The 24,569-nt window shown below is 42.2% G+C and overlaps 1 protein-coding gene across 1 annotated transcript in view; it reads right to left on the bottom strand.

Moving 5' to 3' along the window:
- Positions 1–286: 286 nt before the first annotated feature.
- Positions 287–24,569, bottom strand: part of LOC145402606 (von Willebrand factor A domain-containing protein 7-like) — a 126,598-nt gene continuing 102,315 nt past the window's right edge. The window contains exons 12-25 of the mRNA XM_080274598.1: positions 24,275–24,506; positions 23,200–23,291; positions 21,887–22,024; positions 21,274–21,485; positions 17,188–17,332; positions 15,715–15,844; positions 15,195–15,280; positions 14,673–14,865; positions 13,585–13,806; positions 13,017–13,224; positions 12,612–12,768; positions 10,530–10,653; positions 3,124–3,306; positions 287–453 (exon numbers count right to left, since the gene is read on the bottom strand). Of these exons, the coding sequence (XP_080130724.1) occupies positions 287–453; positions 3,124–3,306; positions 10,530–10,653; positions 12,612–12,768; positions 13,017–13,224; positions 13,585–13,806; positions 14,673–14,865; positions 15,195–15,280; positions 15,715–15,844; positions 17,188–17,332; positions 21,274–21,485; positions 21,887–22,024; positions 23,200–23,291; positions 24,275–24,506 (2,289 nt within the window). The remainder of the gene's footprint in view (positions 454–3,123; positions 3,307–10,529; positions 10,654–12,611; positions 12,769–13,016; positions 13,225–13,584; positions 13,807–14,672; positions 14,866–15,194; positions 15,281–15,714; positions 15,845–17,187; positions 17,333–21,273; positions 21,486–21,886; positions 22,025–23,199; positions 23,292–24,274; positions 24,507–24,569) is intronic.

Here is a 24,569-nt window from a genome sequence, read left to right on the forward strand (position 1 = left end):
AGTCTGTGTCGGAAAATTCTAGAGTTGTGGATGTGCAGTTGCTGGATAGTCTCGATACGGAGGGGCGTGGAGGGGCTGGAGCAAAATGGAGAGGAGGTGGAGGGAAGGCAGGATAATCGTATATACTATCTTCCTCTGTTTCACTGTCCAGCATACCTCCCCTCCTATCCATAACGCCCCTGCCTGGAGCTCTAGTACTCATTGTATCAGCTCCCTCTCCAAGCTTACCACCCTCTCTCCCTCCCTGCCTATCCCCTGCTTCACCCGGGTGTTCCTGGTCGCATCCCTATTCTGCGGACAGCCTGCGACGTCTCCTGACCTCTGCGACCTCCTCTTTGCCGCTCCTCCTCTTGCGAATAACGAGGAAAGCAACGAGAGCCACTAGGAGTATAGCCGCTAATACCGCCCCCACAGCTATGCCTGCTATTTCTCCGGTGGTCAGCTGGGCGATGTCTGGAGAAGAGTGGGGGATATGAAGGTTAATTCAGGAAGGCTACACACAAACACACTACTTTCATATACTATACAAATCCTCGGTCCTAGAACAAGAACTGCACAAGCGCACACACACACACACACACACACACACACATACACACACACACACACACACACACACACACACACACACACACACACACACACACACAAAGCAGTGTATTTTATTTTCATATTATTTTGCCTTTAACGTATATTAAATTTTAAGACTAAGTTAATATCGACAGATGTTCTTTTTAAACGGCAAATCGTTAAATGGTGGGTGAGTGAATGTGTAGGCTTCCTGCTGATTAGTTCTCACACTATCATTTTATTTATTTTTTATTTCCTTGCTTCCACATCTGTGAAATGGAAAATAAAGGCGGGATGATGATGATGATGATGATGATGATGAAGAAGATAATGATGATGATTATGATGATTACCCATCTGTCTGCCTATAGCCAGATACCTTAAGACCGTAAGTAGTGGCCAATAACAAATCGCCTTCGTGTTGCCCTGTCCTTTGCCATTTGGCTGCCCTTTCTCATATACCTTTCCACTCTATTCCTCCATCTCATCCTCGGTCTCCTCCTCCTCCTCTCCCCCTCTACCTCACTCATGAACTCTTTCGTCATTCTCTTTATATGTGCAAACAGTCTCAGAGTAATATCTCGTAATGCTTTCAGTCACACCCACACAACAGCATCACAACGCTCCTTCACTTTCTCGTTTGTCTTTCTCTCCATGTAGCTCCACATGCTCCTCTCACTTCCAACAGGGCCCAAGTTTCATTTTCATACATTAGAATGAGGATCACAATACTGTCATGCTGCGACTTTCTTAATTCCATACTCACTTCTCTATTCCTTATCATTGCTTCCACCGAACTAGCAGCCTTTCTTCCCTGCTATATCCTTTCATGCATTTCATTCTCTAAGTATCCATCCTTACTCATCACACTACTAAAATACTTGAATACACCCAAATTCTCCGTTTCCTGACCATCCAGCCTCATGGTGCACTCCGCGACTTAATTTCTCTAAAAGACCATAAATTACTAGGTTCATACATACAAGCATAAACTCATTCACCAAGCCTTGCAGTTCCCATTTATCTTCACTTAAAAACACAATATCATCAGCAAACATCAGTACAGGCAGTTTCCAAACCTTACCCTCCCTCACAAAGGATACTCCAATATCCATTGTCCAATTTTTTATCATTTTTAACTCGTGTGTGTGTGTGTGTGTGTGTGTGTGTGTGTGTGTGTGTGTGTGTGTGTGTGTGTGTGTGTGTGTGTGTGTGTGTGTGCTGAATAACCATGGAGACATGACACCCCCTGTTTCCATGCGGTATTCAGGTCAGAGTACTCACTCAGTTCACTCTCTACACACACTGCAACCACAGCACGCACCTACATACTCTTGACATCTTTCAGCAACTACTCATTTGTGCCATATTATTTTCAATACCTTCCACATTCCTTGTCTATCTTCTCTGTCATATGGTTTTTCCAGATCCAAGAATGCAACATACTCGTACAGCTTCTTTCCCTTCTATAGATACTTTTCAACTAAACAGAGAGGTTAGATGATGAGGAAATGGAAAATGTGAGTGCATTTAAGTACTTGGGAAGTGTGATGAGTAAGGATGGAAGTTTGGAGGGTGAAGTGCTTGAAAGGGTAAAACAAGGAAGAAAGGTTACTGATTCTTTGAAAGCAGTGATAAGAAACAGGGAAGTGAGCATGGAAGTAAATAAGTCGTTGCATGACAGAATTGTGATACCAACTCTAACGTATGGAAGTGAAGATTGGACCTTGTTGGAAGGACACGAGTCAAGAGTGAGAGCAGTGGAAATGGGTTATTTGAGAGGAGCATGTGGAGTTAGATGGAGAGACAGACTGGCATGTGAGGAAGTGAAGGAGCATTGTGATGTGGATGTGGATGTGATAGAAAACGTTGAGAAATACAGGGAGGTGGTTTGGCCATGTGGAGAGGATGGAGAGCGAAAGACTAACGAGGAGAGTGTATGTGAATGAGGTGGAAAGGGGTGAGAGGAGGGGGGAGGTCAAGGATGAGAGGGAGAGATGGAGTGGAGAGGTATGTGAGTGAGGGGGATGTGAGGTGGGAGCAGGGCAATGAATGGCTGGGAACCGGGTGACATGGAGGCGATTTGTTTGTGGAGATTTCTTACGGGATTAAGGTGTCTGGCAATAGATAGATAGATAGATAAACAGAGTACACACGACGTACTTGCCAACTCTGATCAAATCGAATGGGATAATCATGCATCCTGATATTTTGACCTGTACCTGTTACCTTGACTTCTGATCGATATGTAAGGGAATCAAATCACTTCTTCACAGACCCCTACACAGTGTATGAAGTAATAATAATCCTAACATATTCTGGCATTCATGAGATACGTTGGTCACACTGATGCAAACACAGATAAATATAAAGAAACAAATTCGATTACAATAGCTATGACTTTTGCTAACTTTGATGCATACATAGATACTTATAAAGAAACAAACTCGATTACAGTAGTTAAACTCTGGCATCTCTAATAAAATAAAAGGCACATCATCGGATGGAGGGAGTTAAAGACACCATAATCGAACATTCAAGCAGTCAACTCACCCTCGCTGTCTTCGTCTTCCCTGTTATCAATCTCACAGATGCCTATGTTCCTGTCCATATCCACAACGGTGATGGTGGCGTGGGGGCTGCAGCAGGAGGCGCGGTAGGTGCGGGTGAGGTACTGCTGCCCGGACGCGAAGTTGTCGAATTGATAGGCAGGTACAGAGCTGATGTAGAAGATGCCTGGCGAAACAGGTGAAGATGGTGAATGAGGAATTAATGGGTTAAGGTGTTGTATGCGAATTAACAGGGATGGAGGGGGAACTTAATAACAAGCTGGTAATTGCATAAAGGAAATAGAGATGAATGAGGAAATGAGGAGTGAGAAAAGTACTAGTAGATATATGAAGGTTAGGGAGATGAAAGACAAGATGCAGTAGATGTGGGTTTGATATTACTTCCCAGACACGAAGTTGTTGAAGAGGAAGGAAGGTACGTAGTTATAGATGCCAGGCGAAGAGGGTGAATGAGGGGGTAATAAATTAGTATTGTATGAGAGATAAAAAGATGATGAAAAAAGGAAATGAGAGGTTATTCGAGTTGCATTAAAGCAAAGGATTTGTTTAGAAGATTCAGAAGAATGACTTAGGACTAGGAACTGACTGTTGTATGAAAGATGGAGAGGTTATGAGAGGTAAATATGGCACTGAGTAAAGTAAGATAAGGGACAGAGAGATGAAGGAGAAACTGAATTGTTAGTAAGGAGGATACGAGCGAAAGAATGAAGTGATAGTAGGGTGCCAATTTGATGCAGAAAATGCCTGAAAGAGAGCGAATAAAAAGATGAGTTAGGTATCGAATACTGTATAACAGAAAAAGAAGCAGGAGTTAGTAAACGTAGTAAAGAAGGAACTAGAAAGCACTCAGAGAGCACATACCTCCGCCAATGTCATTAAAAAGGATCCGGATCCGGATCTGTGGATATAGAAATCGGATCTGGATCCGGATCCACCCCAAAATTTAATAATTCTCCCTTGGTCCATGGCCCAACTCTTCACAAAATTTCATTGAAATTCATCGAGAACTTTGGAGATATTGTGTGGGATACCCTGGATCCGGATCCGGATCCTCCCCAAAACTAATCATTTCTTCCTTGGCCCATGGCCCACCCTTCCATAAAATTTCATCTAAATCCATTCACAACTTTTTGAGTAATCCTGCTAACAGACAGACAAATTAATCAATGCGGAGTAAAACAACCTCCTGGGCAGATGTTAAAAAGGAGTAAGTACAGCTGCTGCTGTGGTATGAAGGGACCGATTGATGCAGACGATGGCTGTGGGAGAAGATGAATTAACTAATGTATTGACTGGGATGTGATGGTAAAAGTTACTATTAGTGGTTCTGGGTTGTATTTATAAAAGATTCTAACTAATTCTTTACGACTAATAAATATTCAAAAGAATGACCAGTTATTACAAACTGTTTGCATTTTACACAAATTTCACTTTAATATTCGCTCAGTATATTACAAAATTTTTGATAGCTGTATGATTGAAGGCAAACGTATATCCAAGGAATCTCCCCACATACAGCTCTTCTCAACAAGGGGGAGTCAAAGGCTTTTCGTTTCTAACTCTCCTCCACTTACTCTTTTTATGCAAGGAAGAAGGAACTAAAGGCCAGGAGCCCACAAACTTTTCCTTCCAAGGAAAAAAGAAAAAAACAATACAACAGAGAGCCAAATTCAAGATCCGATCATTTCGAGATGCCTGGACACACTGCGTTTGAAAAACTGGAGATCTTAGGAAGTAGGAAATAAAAACAGAGGGAGACAGTCCCAGAGTTGATCTGTTGCATAAATGAAGGACTGGGAGTAACGGTTAAATTTTGCATTAGAGAGTTGGACAGAAAAGGGATGAGAGCTTTTTGCTAGACGGGTGCTATGTGCCCGTCGTAGAGGTGGAGGAATGCAAGCAGACAAATCAGAGGAGCAGTGACCACTGAAGTATCCATAGGAGAGACATAAACATACAACAGTGCGGCAAAGAGACAGGGGTTGAAGGGAGCCAGTAAGAAGAGTAGAGTTAATGAGACAAAAAGCCTTTGACTTCACCTTCTTGAGAAGAGCTGTATGTGGGGGTCTCCCCACACATGAGAGTTATATTCCACGCAGGGGCGAATAAAAGCAGTGTATAAAGTCAACAACTGTGCAGGGGTAAAGAAGGTACGGGTTCGGCTTAACACACCTAATCTCTTGGAAGCATATTTTACAAGATATGATGATTCCAAGATAAATTGCGGGAGAATGAAACTCGAAGTATGTATATATAAAAAAGAAAGGGAGAAGCCTAAGTGTTTTTACATTCACCTGGAACTACCTAATTTATTATGTATTGTCTAGATTTCCTGCTAATCATTTCATAGTGTATAAATTAGCAGCTGTCACCACGCTGACATTGTCAACCCTTCACTGCCCCTAGGCCACAGCATTCAATTTACTGTCGTCTTTCAAGGTGAAACCACATCGGATTCGCGCCTGTCCAATTCCCCCGCTTTTTAGCCCAATGCAAAGGGCCCTGTGACCTCTACCCCTACTAAACCTCGTGTGGGAAGGGGTAAAGGGCTAAGTGACTCTGCTGTGGAACGTGAACTGGCTGATTTATCAATGATAATGATGGACAGTGACTATGATCTTTCTGGTGCCTCTAAACAGTGCAAGTGGAAATGTAAATAATGTGTAAACAGCAAGTGAAAGCATTGAATGTAAATATAAGTGAACAGTGGAAAATAGTTTTATAAGTTACTGCAAGTGACAGTGCATAACATAGTGTAAATAAAATAGAAATGTAAATGATGTAAATAAAATAGAAATGTAAATGATGTAAATAAAATAGAGAATGTAAACAGAAATGTAAATAAGTAGTAATATAAGAATACGAGTATAAATACTAGGAGTAATGAAAGTGAAAGTGAAAGTTTCGCTCTAGCATGTATAAATACTGGGAGTAATGAAAATGAGAGTGACAGCTTCGCTTTCTACGCTAGTTTACGGAACGAGAAAGTGAATGCCTTGAGTGAAAATAAACTACTAGTACTGAAAGAAACTTATAGATAAATATTGTATATATTAATAAGTCTAATAAAGTACTAGGAATATAAAGTGCGAGTGTGTTTATAAATAATAAATGACAACTCCGCCTCAGAATACCATCGGGGAACGAGCTCGGGAGGAAAGTTCGTATGCGCTCGTAATTTACATCGCTTTCACAGTGATTTTTTTTTTTTCAAATATGGATTCCAAACTACTTGAAATTCATAGAATAGTGTTTGTAGTTATAATATCAGGCAGTGGTAACCATATTATGGGGTATCGGGATGTGTAAAGTGGAGACTTCGTTACCCAACTTCAGAAGTCTCCACAAGTCCTACGAAGGCTGAACAAACATCCCAGGAGAAAGTTGAAGGTATGTGCCATAAGCTTATATAATTATAATGTTCTAGGACTAATAACTGATTTTTGGCAAATATTTTTAAAAAGTCAATCGGAGCGCAAATGTCCCCGCGGGACACGCACGGCACACTCTCAACAATCCTGCGGTTAACGGGTTAAGGATGATGCAGGACTGAGCTGGATATTATTAAACATTGGTGGGTACTCCTGTGGAAGATTTTGTCTGGTTGATAGGTGTAAGGACTGAGTCTTTGATGCATTAAAAGAAACAAGATTACTTTTACCTCAGTAAGAGATACGAGCAAAGTCAGACATTAGGTGTGCCATAGCCTCATCCCTTGTTTGTTGAGGTAACTGCTGAGATGGATGTTCTGGGAACCGAATGGAACAGTGAGGGGTGGAATCATCAGTGTATAAGTGGATAGGGTTAGATGTACAGCTTAGAAGGTCATTGATGAATAAAAGGAAGATAATTGGTAACAGGACACAACCCTGACGAACACCGCTGTTGATAAATCTAGAAGAACGGTGGCCATCTAGAACAGCAGCTATAGAGCGACCAGAAAGGAAGCTATAGTTGAAGGCACAGATAGAATGATAGAAAACGTAATAGGATAGTTTGTGAAATTATAGATTTATGCCAGACTCCATCGAAAGCCTTTGCGATGTCAAATGCAATGGCAAAGTTTTTGCCAAAGTCCCGAAAGGAAGATGACCAGGAGTCTGAAAGGTAGGTGAGAAGATTGCCATTGGAGCTTCCCTGGCGGAACCCATACTGACGATCAGAAGAAAAATTGTGATAGGAGAGATGCTTTAAATTTTTTCTGTTAAGAATAGACTTGAAAACTTTTGAGACACAGGTTGTTAATGCAATTGGACGATAGTTAAAGGGTTGGGAATGGTCACCCTTCTCTGGGACAGGCTGAATGAATTCCAGCAAGAAAGAAAGGTAGTTGATAGACAAGTCTAAAGAGTTTACCTAGGCAGGGTGTAAGTACAGAAGAACAGTTCTTGACGACAATGGGAAGGACCCCATCAAGTCCATAAGGTTGTTAGTATTGAGGCCATTGATGGCAGAAAATATTTCAAGTGAAGAAATCTTAATGTCAGCCATGAGGAAGTCAGAGGGAAGAAATGATGGAGAAACAGGATCGGAATTGTCTAAGGTGGAACTGGAGGAGAAAGTCTGAGTGAAGAGAAATGCTTTATCAGAAGAAATAGCCACACAGCCATCAGGGTAGAAACGAGGAGGGAAGGATGATGAGGTAAAGTTGTTAGGTTTTAGGCAAGGTGCCAGAAGGAGTGGGAAGAATTCATTTTGGAGAGTTCAGAGCATTTAGTATGGATAAAATCATTTTTAGCAGAGCGAAGAAGAGACTTAGCACGATTCCGGGCAGAAACATAAAAATGTTGTGATTCAGGGGTGGGTTGGCTCCAGAACCTTTTACAGGCCCTCTCCTTGTTGTGGACCGCATTAGAACAAGCGTCATTAAACCACGGTTTTCTTGCATTAGTCAAAGATATGAGAAAGGAACGTATGCTACCATGCCTGAGAGAATAACCTCCAATATGCGTAAGGCACACTCAAATGGTTCCCGGCCATGGAAGCAATAATCATTCCAGGGAAAACAAAATAAGTACCGCCTGAAGGCCTCCCAATCAGCAGCTCCAAAGTGCCACAACCGACGTTTGTTTGGAAGGTCCACAGGCCGCACTGGAGTGACAGGACAGGTTAAGATAATAAGGTCCTGACTGGAGGAGCCCAATGGAGAAGAGAGATTAACAATGTAGGCAGAGGAATTAGTTGTACAGAAGAGGTCAAGTGTGTTGGAACTCTGTCCAAGGCGTTCAGGGATATGGGAAGGGTGCTGTACAATTTCCACTTGGTCATTAAGGATAGAAAAGATGTAGGCTTGTTCACCAGGTGGATCAGTGAAAGGAGAGGAAAGCCAAGGGTAGTGGTGAACAATGAATCTCCTAGAATGGATAGTTCGGAGAAAGGAGAAATGGACTAGATGTGTTCCATCCTAGAAGTAAGATAGTCGAAGAATTTTTCATGGTCAGTAGAATTAGGGGACAATAAACAGCACAGATATATTTAGTCAGAGAATGACAGGAAAGCCAAAGCCAGAGAGTAGAGAATTCAAAAGAATCAAGTTCCAGAACACGAGAGCAAGATAAGTCGCTGCGTACATACACACAACAGCCACCTTTGGTTTTGAAATGAGTATAGAGAAAGTGGGAGGATACAGAGAAGGGTTTGCTATCAGTTGCCTCAGACTGATGAGTCTTAGTTTAGAAGAGAAAGTGAGGTTTAGAGGAGGGGAGGTGGTGCTCAACAGAAAGCTAGAGGAATGGCCTTGAATGTTGCAGAATGAAGAAGTGAGTGAGACAGTGGCTCCAGGCAACTCGTTAAGTCGTTAACGGGAGAGGGGCGGATGGTGGGGGCATTAATGGTCCCCCCACCCCGGGGACTCCGAGGCTTGGATATTGAACGCCATTTTTGTTTAAATTTTGAGTAGGAAGTGCAGTGTGTAATGTGCATGTAGTTTAGAGTTGACAGTTAGAGAAAATTGTATTGGCTAGCATGCTGGCCTACTCTCTATGTTACTGAAACATTGAAAAAGTACAGCAAAGGGAGATGGTCACGGACTAGTTCCGAGGGCTGATGAAACGGGAGCTCCAGCTTCCCCTGTCATCAGCGTTCCATCCACCTTGGGAGCACTGCCCTACTCGACTGGTGCTACAGTCTAGAAAGAAGAGACTGACTCCCTTCACCCTCTGTCTCGTCGCCACATTGTTACATCTTTTTCTCTTTTCTATTGCTACTTCAGTGGTCACTGCTACTATGAACTGTCTGCTTGCATCCCTCCACCATTACTGTGGGCACTTAGCACCCGTCGAGCAATTAACTCTCATCCTTTGTCTGTCCAACTCTCTCGTGCAAGAGTGAACTGTTACTCCCAGTCCTTCATGTATGCAACAGGTCAATGTTGGAACTGTCTTTCTCTGTCTATATTTCCTACTGCCTATGATCTCCAGTCTTTCAACCACAGTGTGTCCAGGCATCTCGAAACGAAGAGATCTTAAATTTGGCTCTCTGTTATCTTGTTTTTCTTGGAAGGAACATTTTACGGGCTTCTGACCTTTGCTTCCTTCTTCCTTGCGTAAATAAAAACAATAAATTAAACTTAAGAGACCTAATTAAATGCTTTTTCTGGCCAGTGGTTTTCCTTCATAGCCATAAACAAATCAGAGTTGAAAATTGCAATAATCACCTTAATATTTACGTTCGATACTTAACAGTTCTCAGGTCTCCTTGACCAGGCAAACCGAGACTAAACAACAAAAACATTTTAACAGTTGCAATGAGCGAGAGAGAGATGGGAAAATCTATATAAACTAAAGCGCCAACATTCTCAAGCAAATACATGACATTTTCCGAAACTTGGTTCTTAGATGTACATGCATATATTTTCTTGTATTTGTAACTCATATGATACAGATGAAATATAGAACAAACAAGCTGAAGAGCCAGCTGAAATCGAACTTACTTCGAACCATAACCGGCTTCAAAGGTGAACAGAGCATACACGTATACTAGGATGGTTGTTGTGGCGTCTGATCTGTGTCCGTGTTTTGATGGTTACTCGTCCGTCCTCTACACATTATAGGCTCAGATTTCATTCTCAAGGCCTAAATCGAAAATCTAAAAAACTTGTTACAAGATGCCAAGTTCAAGTACACGCTCGGTAAACTTGACGTCCATTGAACATTAGTAAAATCAACGAAAACACCAACACAAGTCTGAGTGTGTGTGTGTGTGTGTGTGTGTGTGTGTGTGTGTGTGTGTGAGAGAGAGAGAGAGAGAGAGAATTTCGGGATATGTAGACTGGAAGATATGTTATGGGAAGGTTAATGCAGGTCCGAAGACATTAACATAAAATTCACAGCCAACCCCAGAAGCTCTAATAGCCACTCACTAGTCCCCTTAAATAGCCCCAGCACCCACCAGTGTTGTCCCTGAAGACAAGTGAAGCAGACCAATCCTTAGAGCGACAGGTGTCGAGGGAGAGATGGTCCTTACACCCTGTCTTAGTAATCACCTCACATGTTGGCGGGATGTTGTCGCTGTACTGTGAGGCGTGAGAAAAAAAGGTTAGAGTAGTTTAGGACGTGAGTAACTTTGCAGTTTTCATTATAGCGGGATCCTACCCTTTGGGCGATGAGGATATTTTACTGAACTGTACCCAATGAATGGACAACGTACTTTACTGGGTGGATGTTGACATTGTACTGCTGAGCGTGAAGAAGTAAGGTTAGTGTACTTCAGAGGATGCGGAAGTAAGGAAGTTTGAGAAGTAAGGAACAAGGAACTAAGTTATAACAGCAGATGGATAATGGGGAAAAATATTGCCACTGACACTGTAAGGAAGGCATCAGGAAACATGTACCTTTTGTACTGTAAAATGTGAGAGAATAAGGTAAATGTACCTTAGGGGATGAGGAACTTTTTGCCATCATCTAACACGTTGACAGTAGGATGTCTCTGTACTGTGGCGTGGGAAAAATTGAGGTGAATGTGCTGTAAGACATGGAGAGGTAGGGTTAGAGTATTGCAGGGGACAAGAAAAATAGGATTATGCAGTGTAGGGGTTCCCCTGCGGAGGAGGGTGGGAAAATACTTGCCCAGTATCCCTGCTTGTTGTAAGAGGAGACTAAAAGGAGTCATTTTGTTTGCACTCTTACCCTCCTTACTGTCCACTTCTTCTCTTCTGTCCAGCTTCTTTTAATATTTCCGTGTTTCTTCCAGTTTTATTCTCCCTCTACTGACATCAGGTTAGTCATTTGATTTCATGGCATGAATTGTTTAAGAACCTCCCACTGACATCAGTCCTTCCTCCCTTCCTGTACCAAGCCTTTCAGCCTACTGATCAATTAAACCACTTCCTCTCTAAGCCACTTTAACGTCAAACCACTTCATCGTCAAACCTCTTTAACACCAAAATCACTTCAATGCCAAGAGCACCTCTACTCAATGATCACTTCTATGCCTAGGCCACTTCTACACACCAAGACCGCTTCTACACACCAAGACCCCTTCTAGTTACCAAGACTTCTACATACCAAGACAACTTCTACACACAAAGACCACCTCCACACACTAAGATCACTTCTACACACCAAGACCACTTCTATGCTAGGACCACTTCTACGCTACGACCACTTCAACGTCAAGACCACGTCAGTACCAAGGCCACTTCAACACCAAAACCATTTCAACGTTAAGGTCACTTCAGTACCAAGACCACTTCAATGCCAAGACTGTTTCAGTGTCAAGAACACTTCTACACAAAGACCAATTCTACACCAAGACCACTTCTACACCAAGACCACTTCTATGCCAAGACTATTTCAGTGCCAAGACCATTTCTATGCTAAGTCATTTTCTATGCCAAGTCTATTTCTATGCCAAGACCACTTTTCCTCGCTAAGACCACTTCTATGCCAAGACCACTTCTTCGTCAAAACCACTTCTATGCCAAGACAATTTGTACGCCAAAATCACTTCTATGCCAAGACCACGTTTTTTTTTTTTTTTTTGCCGAAACCAGTTCCATGCCAAGACCACTTCTACGCCAAAACCATTTCTACGTCTTTCCTGTTTTATTCCATTGTTGGTCGTAAATATCTGTTTTGATTTAGTGCCATGTGGTCTCTGATACCCGGCGCTAGGAATCCATTACTCAGTTCAAGTTTACTGTAGGGTATGAGTAACTAAGTGTTTTTACCTTCAGCGTAAAATATATGAATTTGTACTCATGTAGCTGTTGGGCATAAAGTAGTACGGTGAATGTAGTGGAAGGGATGAGGAAATCAAGAGAGTGCTATGGGACGAGAGGATATAAGGTAAATAATGTATACTGTAAAGCATGAGAGACTTAAGTAATTGTATACTAGGAGAGATGTGTAATTATTTTGAGAGACCAGAGGTATGACTAATTTTATAAGAATGAAAATATTTCCTCACTTGTATCGTAAGGGATGATAGCAAAAATCTCTCTCTCTCTCTCTCTCTCTCTCTCTCTCTCACCTGTGACGCTGCCGTGACGTGAGCGAGAGAGCGAGCGGTGCGTCCCCTGGTGGAAGTGGCGGTGAACGTAAGAGTGGAGGTGGAGGGAGTGGGTGTCTGAGGGTCGAGAAGCACAGTAGCCAACACCTGAGCGCTGTCGTTGCGTCCTAGACTGACTCTGAGAGGAAAGTAACACTGCTGATTAGAACATGGACATTCGCAGTGCGCCTACCTCAACCAAGGCAGCACTATTCTACGTTTTCTAAACTTTTAACACTTGTTCTGATATCCTCAGTTATAACTCCAAATTTGATGCTGTTACATCCAATAATTTCTTTATAATATTAATAAGAGACAAACAGCTAGACAGGCAAACTGAGAAGAAAACGTAAGTTTCTCGACGGAGGTACTGGCAATAATTCTCACCGTGTTCTATCCAGCGAGACAGGTGCTCCCTGAGCATCGTGGGCTGCTAGGAAGAGTGTAACAGGGGTAGGGGCAGTGCTGGTGATGACTATAGGCACCCTTAGCACCGATCCTGGAGGTCCCCAGATGTCACGACCCAAGGGGAACCTTACAAGAGCCTCTCCACCCTCCCACCCAGAGCCCTCACTCTCACGACGGAACCGCTTGCCTGGAATACATAAATGCATGACTGTGAAAAAAAGAGGAGAGAAAGAAAAAGAAACACTCAGAGGCTGAGACCCTGCAAAATATGCTCACTCCGCAGACATACAAGGAAGAAGACAGCCCTCATAATAGATCCTTTCATATCGCATTGTCTAGACACGCTACGATTTCATGACTGGAAAAGACTGAGGAAAACAGTTCCAGATTGATGATGATCCAGACGATATATATGAAGATGAGGATGACTAAAACGAAGATAACAACGATAACGATTTTGATGAATTGATAAGGAGGATTATAATAAAGATAATGACGATAAATATGAAATTAACACTACTCCATGAAAACCTCTCTCTTTACCCACCTTTTCCATCCACCCCTTCTACCGCCACACTGAAAGGTCCTGCGGGGAGAGAGGAGGGGGAGAGGTGGAGGTATGTGTTGCGGCGGGGTGCGGGGGTGGGGAGGGGTAGCGCCGTGCCACCTACTCTCCGCCCCTCCTCCTCCAACAGCTGGCCCTCCTCCACTCGTCTCAGCTTGGCCGTGTCCACTCCAGTCAGGACCAGGTCTAGATAGGTGTCAGACCCTGAATGAAGAAAATGCACACGATAAAGCAGCAGCAGCAGCAGCAGCAGTAGGAGCAGTAGTAGTAGTAGTAGTAGTAGTAGTAGTAGTAGTAGTAGTAGTAGTAGTAGTAGCAGCAGCAGCAACAACAACAACAATAATAACAACAATAAAAAGCCCTGACAGTGCACTACTCGAGCCATGCAGTCTAAGGTTGCCCTTTTGACCTTTCCTTGTGACCTTGACTTTTGACTAACCGTTCTCAAAATTTAGTCGTTTTATTCCTTGCCGACATTTCAACTCATCCACCAAGATTAATCCAAACGGAATCAAAACTCTTTGTACTGACTTTGTCCTGTGACAGTGAAGTTTTTATTTATTGTTCTCAGAATCGAATCACTTCATATTTAGCCTACCTACAACCTTTCCAACAACTTCGTTTCAAAACGAATTACACCTGCCATGAGTTTTGTGGCCAAACCTTCCCTTAAGACCTTGACCTTTGCTGACAGTATTCAAACCTGCATCAGTTCATCATTTGCGGACCCTCAAGCTTTCCACCAAGTTTAGTTGAAGTAGAATATAACTGCTGTAACTGACCTTGCGCCATGATGTTGCGCTTTGAATTATTGTTTTCAAAAGCAAATCACTTTATTCTTTACAGACCCTCAACCTTTCCACCAAATTTGGTCTAAATCGAATCAAAACTTTGAATTATACTGTTCACACACACACACACACACACACACACACACACACACACACACACACACATGTACACAAGCCGAGCGAAGTAATACATCCCAGCGCTACAGACTGCCGCTGTGATATAGCAAATTCTACGCTTGGTTCATTAGACACCCCCAGAGTTATCGCTCGCGACTTTACCTATAGCAGGCTGCCCCACCACCCGCTGAAGTGAGGGCTGGGCTGCGTTGTGGTCGGGGGTGTACAGGGCTGGCAGGAGGTCAAGAGGGCTGAGGACTGTTACTAAAACGGTGACGGGTGACCCGGAGGGGATGATGTGTAGCGTCCATTCGCCATAGTCAGAGTCTCCAAGTTCTTTCACGTTTACTCGGGCCTGTGGAGGTCGCAAGTGAGCCAGGGTAGGTTACAATAGTAAGAAATGCCTAATAAGAAGTAAAAGTAAAAGTAAGTTTATTCACAGCTGTCTAACCTGCTAGGGGAGAGTAAGGGAGTGTTACAGCAGCAATAAGGATCAGTGAAATAACTTCATAAAGAAGCAATAACGATAGTATTAACTGTATTAAGTAATGGGGAAGGACAGGTCGATAGGTCACAAAAGCTGTAGGAAATGTTCAAAGGTTACTCGAACAGATAAGAGACGAGGTAATTTAAATATGCTCAAGGACCAACTGAAAAAAAGGTCATCTGTAACTATCCAGTTACCTGAATATAGAATGGTGTGAAGACCTCGACAGTGAAGCCCGTGTAACTCTCGTCCTCCCTCTGGTTCATGAGATCATAAGTGGTGCCTGGGGAAGAATATGCCAGGGTCATTGTCTGATGCTGCTACTGGTGCTACATGAAATACAATATTTTCAATACAGCTACCATATACAGTAACAAAGCGAAAAGTCTTTATCAAGGGGGAGAGGGGACACTGAGCTTGCCTTGCTGATAAGGAAGGCACTCAATCCTTCCCCCCACCCCACCCCATACACAGTTGGGAGAAATCTTCGGTACCCTCTTGTATGATACTAAAGCACTCTACGTCGATATGAAAACGATATATACGGTTTTATACACACACACACACACACACACACACACACACACACACACACACACACACACACACACACACACATACAAGGGAATATTAAAGTGGAACAGACAAAAAATATCATTAAGGGAGAGGTGCTACGAAGTCTCTTATACCACCTATAATACGGCTCACGAAACTGACCGGAAGGTGAGCGAAGTGTGGCTGAAGAGACGCCCCCTGATATGGCCACGTGCAGGGCCTCGATCAAAGAGTCCACGGGGAAGGTCACACGGCGGTCTGACACCACGTCGAACTCACGCCACAACACGGCCTAGAGTGAGGATGAGGGGAGGGGAGTAAATAATATGTATAAACGAAAACAATAATCGGTATCCCACACAGCAGACAAAACCCTGAGTATTCTCCATTGTCTTACCCATTATATCACCCCGAAATTACCCTCTTTTACACTCTTCTATCGTGTTCTTTTAATCTTGGAGTAAATGGGGCGTCTTATATTTATCTACTGAGGGAAAAGAAATGACTGTTTTCGAGTATACATTCATTATGGTACGTTTCCCTTAACTTTGTCTAGATTTTAGCCGTTTGCAGCTCATTTCACACGGCCCTTGTTTCATGACCATAATCATATTATAGTGTTAATCTCATGTTACAGCTCAACATTCAAGATGGAGCGAAGACAATTTTTGGCCATGTTAGAGAAAAATATAGTATAGAATTAGGAACAGAACCTACTTCAGGCAAAGCTGCACTTACTCATGGCGGTTCAGATCTACAGTAACAAGACTGTGAGACGTAGGGGAAGAGAGTGAAAAGCAGTGTTGGGGGTGAGAGGTGACTAATCACATCATTAGACCGTTATCAGATTTGAACTGCTTCATGTTTTTACAGTTCAAGTCATGGAGGGAAGGGGGGAGGCTGGAGTTTCCTTCTTTTAGTAGTAATTGTACAGAATAAGGTATAGTTATTTTATCACACTCTCCACAATGTACAGTATAGAACTGCCTCACTGTCACCACAGTATACATAATTCTTTTGCTCTGTCACTATTTTATAATGATACTCTACAGACTCTGTAGTATATAAAATGGTTAAAATATAATATCCAATTCCATACTGCTTTCTTTGAGATGTTGGCATCCGAGTTAGAGAAAAATGACAAGCCTACTTCCCTTGGAAGCATTACATAATCCAAGTACTGCCAGTCACTTGGGGATCAAACCTATACACGTTGGTACGGCCATGACCCCGATTGGGGCATTCTAACCACTAGACCAACAGGTACCGATTAAGAAAGGATAGTTCTTTAATTCTTTGTTTCCAGCCATTATCCTTTCTCTGCTGACTTCCCTGCCACCTGCCTTACCCATGGGAGGTGTCCAGTTCCCAGTATGCTGATCTCTTCTAACTTGAACTCTGCTGCCTCTGCCTCATTACCTGCCTACCTCTTTGTCTCCCTACTTACTTTTCTGCCTCCCTATCTACCGTTATGCCTCCCTACTTACCATGCTGCTACCCTTCCTACCTTCCTGTCTCCCTAGCTACCTTCCTACCTGCTTCTCTGCCTACCTACCTGCCTCTCTGCGTACCTCCCTGTCTCCCAGCATTACTACCTGCCTTCATGCCCTCCTTGCACCAGGCTGTCCTTCTCACCTGTGGAAAGTGTCCAGTTTCTAATATCCTGGTGACATCATCTAGTCTGTCCTCCGGGATCTCCACAAGACGCCCCCCAGTCCTCCTCGCCAGGTCTGTGTACTGACGCAGGCTCTCTAGCTGACGCCTCACTCGACTCCCTGGCCTGATGTATGGTAGCACAGGCAGGAAGTACCGAGAGAATTAAAGGCATTACACAGAGGATAGATTGTTGAATTTGAACGACATTTCTTTGAGTAACGATCTAGCACATGGTAGTACAGCCAGAAAATAAGGGAAAAAAAATACTATGTACATTGTAGGTTCGACCACTGGAATTAAATTATGAAACAAATATTTGGCGATGCATCGACTCGGTCATTTGACGTTCGATCGTTGGACCTGAATGATACTTCTTCCACTGGATGAAGCAAAATAAATTAAAGCCGCACCCAACTTCCACATGAGTCATGCTAGCTCAGGAGGATGGTAAGCAATTATAAATACTGAAAATTGGACAAATTTCGCCTTTATCAGTTTCTCCCCGTCACTGTAGCAAACTTATTATCATGGCTGCCCGCGGTTGCTTGGTTCATGGTAGCCCAGCCAGGTACAGCAATAGCTAAACATGCATCAATACACAATATTTTATATAAAGCTAGACCTAAGGCATATTTCTATATGAATCTGAATGTTGATCACCTTGATAGATTTAGCTGGTGAGTGGCGAGTGTGGGGTCGGTGGGTTGTGTTGGATTGGCTGAGTGGGTAGATTGATGATTGGATGGGTGGATATGTGGCTCCCGAGATGACAAGGCAGGAGAGGTTCTTACAAATGGCTAGTAATCATATAACTTGTCGTTGTTACTTGGATTTTGAAATATCGTTTAGAAGATATTAAATAAATATTTGGAAACCAAACACTACCCAGTCCAACATTTGCAACTTAATACTAGCTGGTATGGATTTATTCATACCAAGTCAACAATTCACTAAAAGATCAAACTCTCCAAAATGGTTTGATGGCAATTGTACCAGAGCAACAGCCCAAAAGTCATTAGCATATAGCTCTTACTTAAAATCAAAAACATCTGAATTACTCTCCCAATTTAAAACTGCTAGAAATCATGCAAAAGCTGTATTAAATCTATCTAAATCAAACTTTCTCCAAAAGCAAGCATCAAAACTACTTAACAACCCTAATGACAATAGAATATTCTGGTCAGCTCTTAATTCTTTCAATAATAACTTTAACAAGTCATCTTCCATTCCCCCACTAAAATCTTCAGATGGCAATATTACAAATGACCCACGTGGGAAAGCAGATATCTTTGCTAGTACCTTTGCCAGAAATTCTACCATAGATGATACCAGCCAGAATGTCTCAGTACTGGAACTTGACTCTCCCGAAATTGCCCCACTTAAAATACAGACTAGATACGTAAAATCCATCCTAAACAATTTACCTACCAACAAAGCTCCAGGCCCAGATGGAATTCCGCCAATTGTTTTGAAAAAGTGTTCCCCTGAACTTGCCTCTGTCCTAGCTAAATTATTCAGACTATGCATACGTACTTCTTTATTCCCAAATTCATGGAAAGAAGCCAATATCCACCCAGTTCCGAAGAAAGGGAGTTCGTCTGACCCCTCCAATTACAGACCAATAGCTGTCACATCTTCTCTTGGTAAGGTATTTGAACCTTTAATTAATAGGCATATTGTTAAACATCTTGAATCCAACAACTTAACTAGTGATAGACAATACGGTTTTCGCCACGAAAGATCCACCATTGACATACTCAATCTCTTAACTCATACCATCCATCAATCAATTGATCTTTTTGGAGAAACTCATGCAGTAGCTCTTGATATCTCTAAAGCTTTCGACAGAGTATGGCACCGTTCCCTGCTGTCCAAACTCCCTTGCTATGGACTAACGTCTTTTGTTCCTTTGATTTCTTCTTATCTTAGTGACAGGAAAATAAGAGTAAAAGTAGATGATGTATATTCGAATTTCCACTCAATTAACGCCGGCGTGCCGCAGGGATCAGTTCTGGCGCCAACCCTATTTCTGGTTCATATTAATGATCTCTTATTTGTCACTCACAATCCCATTCACTCATATGCAGATGACTCAACACTACACAGTTCATTCACACTCAGACATCCATTTACAAAGTCTAATATCTCTACCTCTCAACTCAGTACAGCCATCTCCATAAATCAAGATCTATCTACAATCAGTGAATGGGGATAAAACAACCTTGTCTCTTTTAATGCTAGTAAAACTAAATATATACAGTTTACTAATAGACAGATATTGCCAGATTCGTACATTACCTTCAGTGCTACTAATATTCCCATCTCCAAAAGTATTGAAATTCTTGGTGTCTCACTTAACAGTGCCCTCAGCTGGACCTCTCATGTCAGATCACTTGCTAAAACCGCCTCAAAGAAACTTGGGTTATTGTACAGAGTCCGTAACTTCTTCGCCGATGAGCAGTTGGCTCTAATTTATAAGAGTCATGTGCGCTCTCAGCTTGAATATTGCTCACCCTTGTGGAATGGTTGTGGAGAGGTTGTATTAAGACAACTAGACAAAATTCATAATAAAGCTGTTAGAATCATTAACAACCCTGCCATTACATATAAACTACCTCCCCTGCAAGTAAGAAGGAATGTTGCCTCCCTTGCATTATTTTACAGATATTTTTTTGGCAAATGCTCAGAGGAAGTTGCGTCCATGGTGCCACCTCTCCATGCCTTCCCTCGTGCTACACGGGCATCTGGTAGCCCTCATGACTGGAATGTCACTCAGCCATATTGCAGAACTTCTGCCTATCAGAATTCTTTCATTCCCCGAACTGCATCTCTCTGGAATTCGCTTCCCCAGAGTTGTTTTCCTCCAAATTTCAACCCACAACTGTTCAAGTCTAACTGTTACAGATATTTTATGAACAGAGGACACCAGTAATCTGGTGTATGGATTTTTTTTTTTACCCATTTGTTCCGTTCTGTTATTTATTAAAAAAAAAAAAAAAAAAAAAAAAACTATATCCTTAAGCCATTATACTGAAATCTGCTTAAGTTTCAACATGATTACTCCCATGGAACTGAGGCTGGATCTATGCACGCAATAATACACATAATTACGAGCGAACGAGCGATAATTTCTTAGTTAAGTTTGGAAATGAGCGGCCCAGCACGACCCGACCCGACCCGACGGTCACGCTAAGCAGAAGCTAATAACTTTACTCCTATGTGAAGCAGAGTTGAAATTCTTTCTGGATGTGATCCATTTATTCATTAAAGTTTGTTACCAACTAAAACTTCACCCATGAAGCAGTAGGAACCCTTGGAATCTCGAGTTTTCCAAGGGATTGTTCGGCTCAAATAGGTGAACGCATCAATTAGGAAATCTAATTACAAAAAAGTTTCCGTTGTAACACTGTGTTTCTTGGAATCAACTCTAGCAATTAAATATCTGAGATTGTTCGGCTGCCACCATGAATAAATAATATATCAGAAGGAAACTGTGATAATATGGTGTTCGCTCGCTCGTCTCACGCTCACACAGCGCACCTTACTGGTAGCAGGATTAATTATGAAGGCAGCATTACATGCGGCAAGAAACGAGAGTGAGCAAAGCTTCTGATCTCTGATCCATCCGCCTAACAAATTAGTGGCTTGGTGGGGTTAAGGAGGAGTTGTGGGGTGGACGTGTGCGATTAACCTGTCCTCAAGTGGCAGACTATTAACATTCTCCCTGTCTCCTCATTAGTTTTCATGACTGTGCATCACATGTATTCCTTTAGTAAATATCACTGCTTTTGTTGAGATTATACAATAAGAGCCGAACCATAAAATTTTTGTGAGTAGAGGTGTGAGTATGTCTATTGTCTGACGGTTATTAATACATGTGCATGTACAGGTGTAATCAGCTTGCTTCCCACGTAACAGTGTTGTTAACATTAATGTAGAAAAATCAGGTACATTCTGTCATCATCACCTGCATCAAAAATTATTGTCCAAAAACTGGGGTCCATCCACACCTTGCGAACTAGGCTCTAATAATACAGCTCTAAGGGAATAAAATGCAAAAGTTACCTCAGGTCTGCCTTCGTCCCATTCTCAATCCGACTACTGGTATTATGTTCCAGGTCCGGCAGCCCATGGTCCGACACTTCTTGATTTGCGAGGTCCTGGTGTGCAAGAGGTAATTCTTGGTCATATTCATCCAGGTACTCTGCTGACAGGTCCAGGTCAAAGCGGCCTCTCACACCTCCGTCGCGTACAGGTCGAGTCAAAACGGTCGTGACCTGGTGGGTTTACGTACAGTTGTGGTTATAAATGCTGATTCACTTCACGATGATCAGTAACAAGATAATGAGTAATGACTATATGTATTGCTGCGGCCGGCTTTCATACACCTAATATGGATTAATATTTCTACTATTCACCCTCAAACCTTGTTTACTGGTGGACAACAAACAAGTATTTCCTGATTCATAGTTTCCCTTGCTTTATTTTATGAGATACAACACAGGATGTGCAGCGTACTAAAATACCTGTTTCTTTAGGCTTCTGGAAAAATTTCTGTATATTATTGTCTTGCAATGACCTTATGAGTATTATTCTTCTCTGTCTATCTGATTTACCCCTTCTCTCTCTCTCTCTCTCTCTCTCTCTCTCTCTCTCTCTCTCTCTCTCTCTCTCTCACCGTAACAGCCTTATGTAGAGCCATGGCTAGGACGGCAGGATACAGTTCAGGATCCTTTACAGAGGCGTCGGTGAAGAGGAAGAGACGTGAGTGTGGAGGAGCGTGGTGTAGAGCCAAACTCAGGGCGGACATGCTCACCTGAAAATATGGAGCTAGATTTTTCTACGGGAAGATTAAGACGGAATAGATTGGCTAAAATTTCCTCACGGTTAGCAAGGTGAAGAGGAAAAGTAAAAGAGTAGATTGTGGTGGGGAGTGATGTAGAGCGGGACTAAGGGTGGAATTTCTCAGCTGGATATAAACAGAAGGTCAGTCTGCTGTTCTTTGATTTCTAGATTTCAGTGACACATTTTCTCAGATTTAGGCTCATATTCTCGTAGGTTAAGGAAGCTACCAAACACTTCTTCCCTAGCGATTCAGTTTTGAATATAGCTGGTTAATATCCTTTTGTACATTATTTATGCAGAGCATGGCGATATTGGACAGATTTATATAACACAGAAGGGGACAGTAAGGTTTAATAAAAATCAGTCACTTAAGAAAAGGCGTCAGGGAGCATCCTTAACTGAAGAGAATGCAGGCCCTATTCTCGGTATCTCTAGCATTTTCGTTAATGCAGATGATCAATTACGACAAGTGGAAATATTGGGTGGGAGAGAGACACGCTAGAGCTAGAATTTTTTTATTTTCTCTAACATCCTGCAAAGCCCGAAACGTTTAGATAAAATAAAGCATTGTAAATCTAACCTGCGTATCACTCCCACCCAACATTTCCACTCTTTCTAATGTTAGTGGAAACCTCTTTTACTGGAAGGACTAATGAGGCTTCTGTTTAACCCACTAGATGCGATCGCCGTTTTTATTGTTTATTTTTCACTCTACCAGAAAATTACATTAAGCTGAGGAGGAGCACCAAACAGAGGAGTTGATGATACTTATAGCTATTCTTTCCTCAGGCATCTGTTATTTCGTCTGCTTCTTCTCATTCCCTCCTCTAAACTCAAGAAAGAATGGAAAACTAACCTCCTTCTGCTTCTTCTTTTCGTTCTTCTAAACACAAGAAAGAAAAACTAACCTCCTTCTCTTTGTTCTTCTTTTCGTTCCCTTCTCTAAACACAAGAAAGACAGGAAGAAATCCAAACCTCCTTCTTTCAGTTTTCGTTATTTCCGCTAAACACAGGAATGGAAGACTAACCCCCCTTATTAGCCTTTTCCTTCTTTCCTCTAAACACAAAAAAGACAAACAGACTAACCTCCTTCTTCTTCTTCTTTTCGTTCCTTCCTCTAAACGCAAGAAAGAATGAAAAACTAACCTCCGGCTCGTCACCGCCTCCGCCCACTCTGAGCCGTAACAGTGTGTTGTAAACCTCATCTGGACGGCTGGAGCGGGTCACTGGGCCATACACTGGGGGTTAGAAAGGCAAACATTTTCCTTAGTTTCGTATTCTAAGCAGCGATTTCTCTAGCACATTAGAATTCAGCATCCTCTTACGTGTTACTGATACAAACCACGTCGATATTAAAACAACATAAAATCAAACATGAGAAAATTAAGGTGCAATATGAAAAATAAATCGCCAAGGAAGCGGCATTTCGAAGCTTCCCATGCCACTTAGAAAACGATCTTTGCACCAAGTTACAGATGTCAAGAGAGAAAAGGCATTTGTGAAACCAGCGATAAGTGTAAGTGTGTCTGATTCTTTTCCTAGTTGTTGACTGTGCCCTGTAATGCAGCTTGCAGATTAACCTCGACTGTAGATTTTTACCATAAGTTAGCCTAGATTTGTGTTGTTTTGCAGTTAACATCAGATATCACAGTGGGAGAAAAAGACTATGCGTTGGTTCTACATCCTTTTCCTTAGCACGTCTTCGTGAGTAGCATCATATTCTAGTGTTAACTTACTGTTAGAACTCAACACTTAAGACGGAGAGACGGCAATTTTGCGTTGTTAGTTTAAAAAGAAAATGAAATTCAGTGCATTCTAACACGATAGATAGGCTAAGCACCTCTGAAATGTACATATGTTCCACACATGGTTATCAGAAACTGGGTGTTGGAAGTTGTTGCTTAGTCGGCAGGAAGATAGAGATATGATGATGGAAATAAAATGAGGGAGAAATATTGTAAACTAAAAAACAGATAAAGAGAAAACTATGGCTCGTATTCTCGTTAGTCAAGGAGGCTCCGTAACACCTCTTTCTAAGTGATTTATTTAGTTTATTACATCCTGCCGTCCTCTACTTCGTTACTTAAATGATTCTAATATCGTTATACTCTACATAAAAAACATAACTCCGATATCAAACAGCTCTAACCAAATATAAATAGGTGAGGAAGAGGTGTTACGGGGCTTCCTTGACAGCCGAAAATATGAGTTTTACACTCACACGGGTCATTAAATGGCACCAGCATATACTCCGAAGGCGGATGCTTCTCATTATCATATCCCTGGACGAGCCTGGCGAAGGACTGCTGCAGTGCTTCCAGCTGACCCTGCATAGAGTCTGTGGTGTCCAAGACCAACACAAGGGCTGGGGCGGTGGGGGCCAGGGCAAGAAGGCGACTCCATGTGGCATCCCCTAGGCTTCCACGCAGGAGATTTAAATAGTACTCGCTGGCCTGTTAAAATGAATGAGGTTAATGTGAGGCCATATCAGATCAGGTTAAGAGTGGTTTTGCTCT

This window comes from Coenobita brevimanus, chromosome 58 (assembly GCF_032717465.1).
Source record: "Coenobita brevimanus isolate Jiangsu-jjx chromosome 58, ASM3271746v2, whole genome shotgun sequence".
NCBI classification, from domain to species: Eukaryota; Metazoa; Arthropoda; class Malacostraca; order Decapoda; family Coenobitidae; genus Coenobita; species Coenobita brevimanus.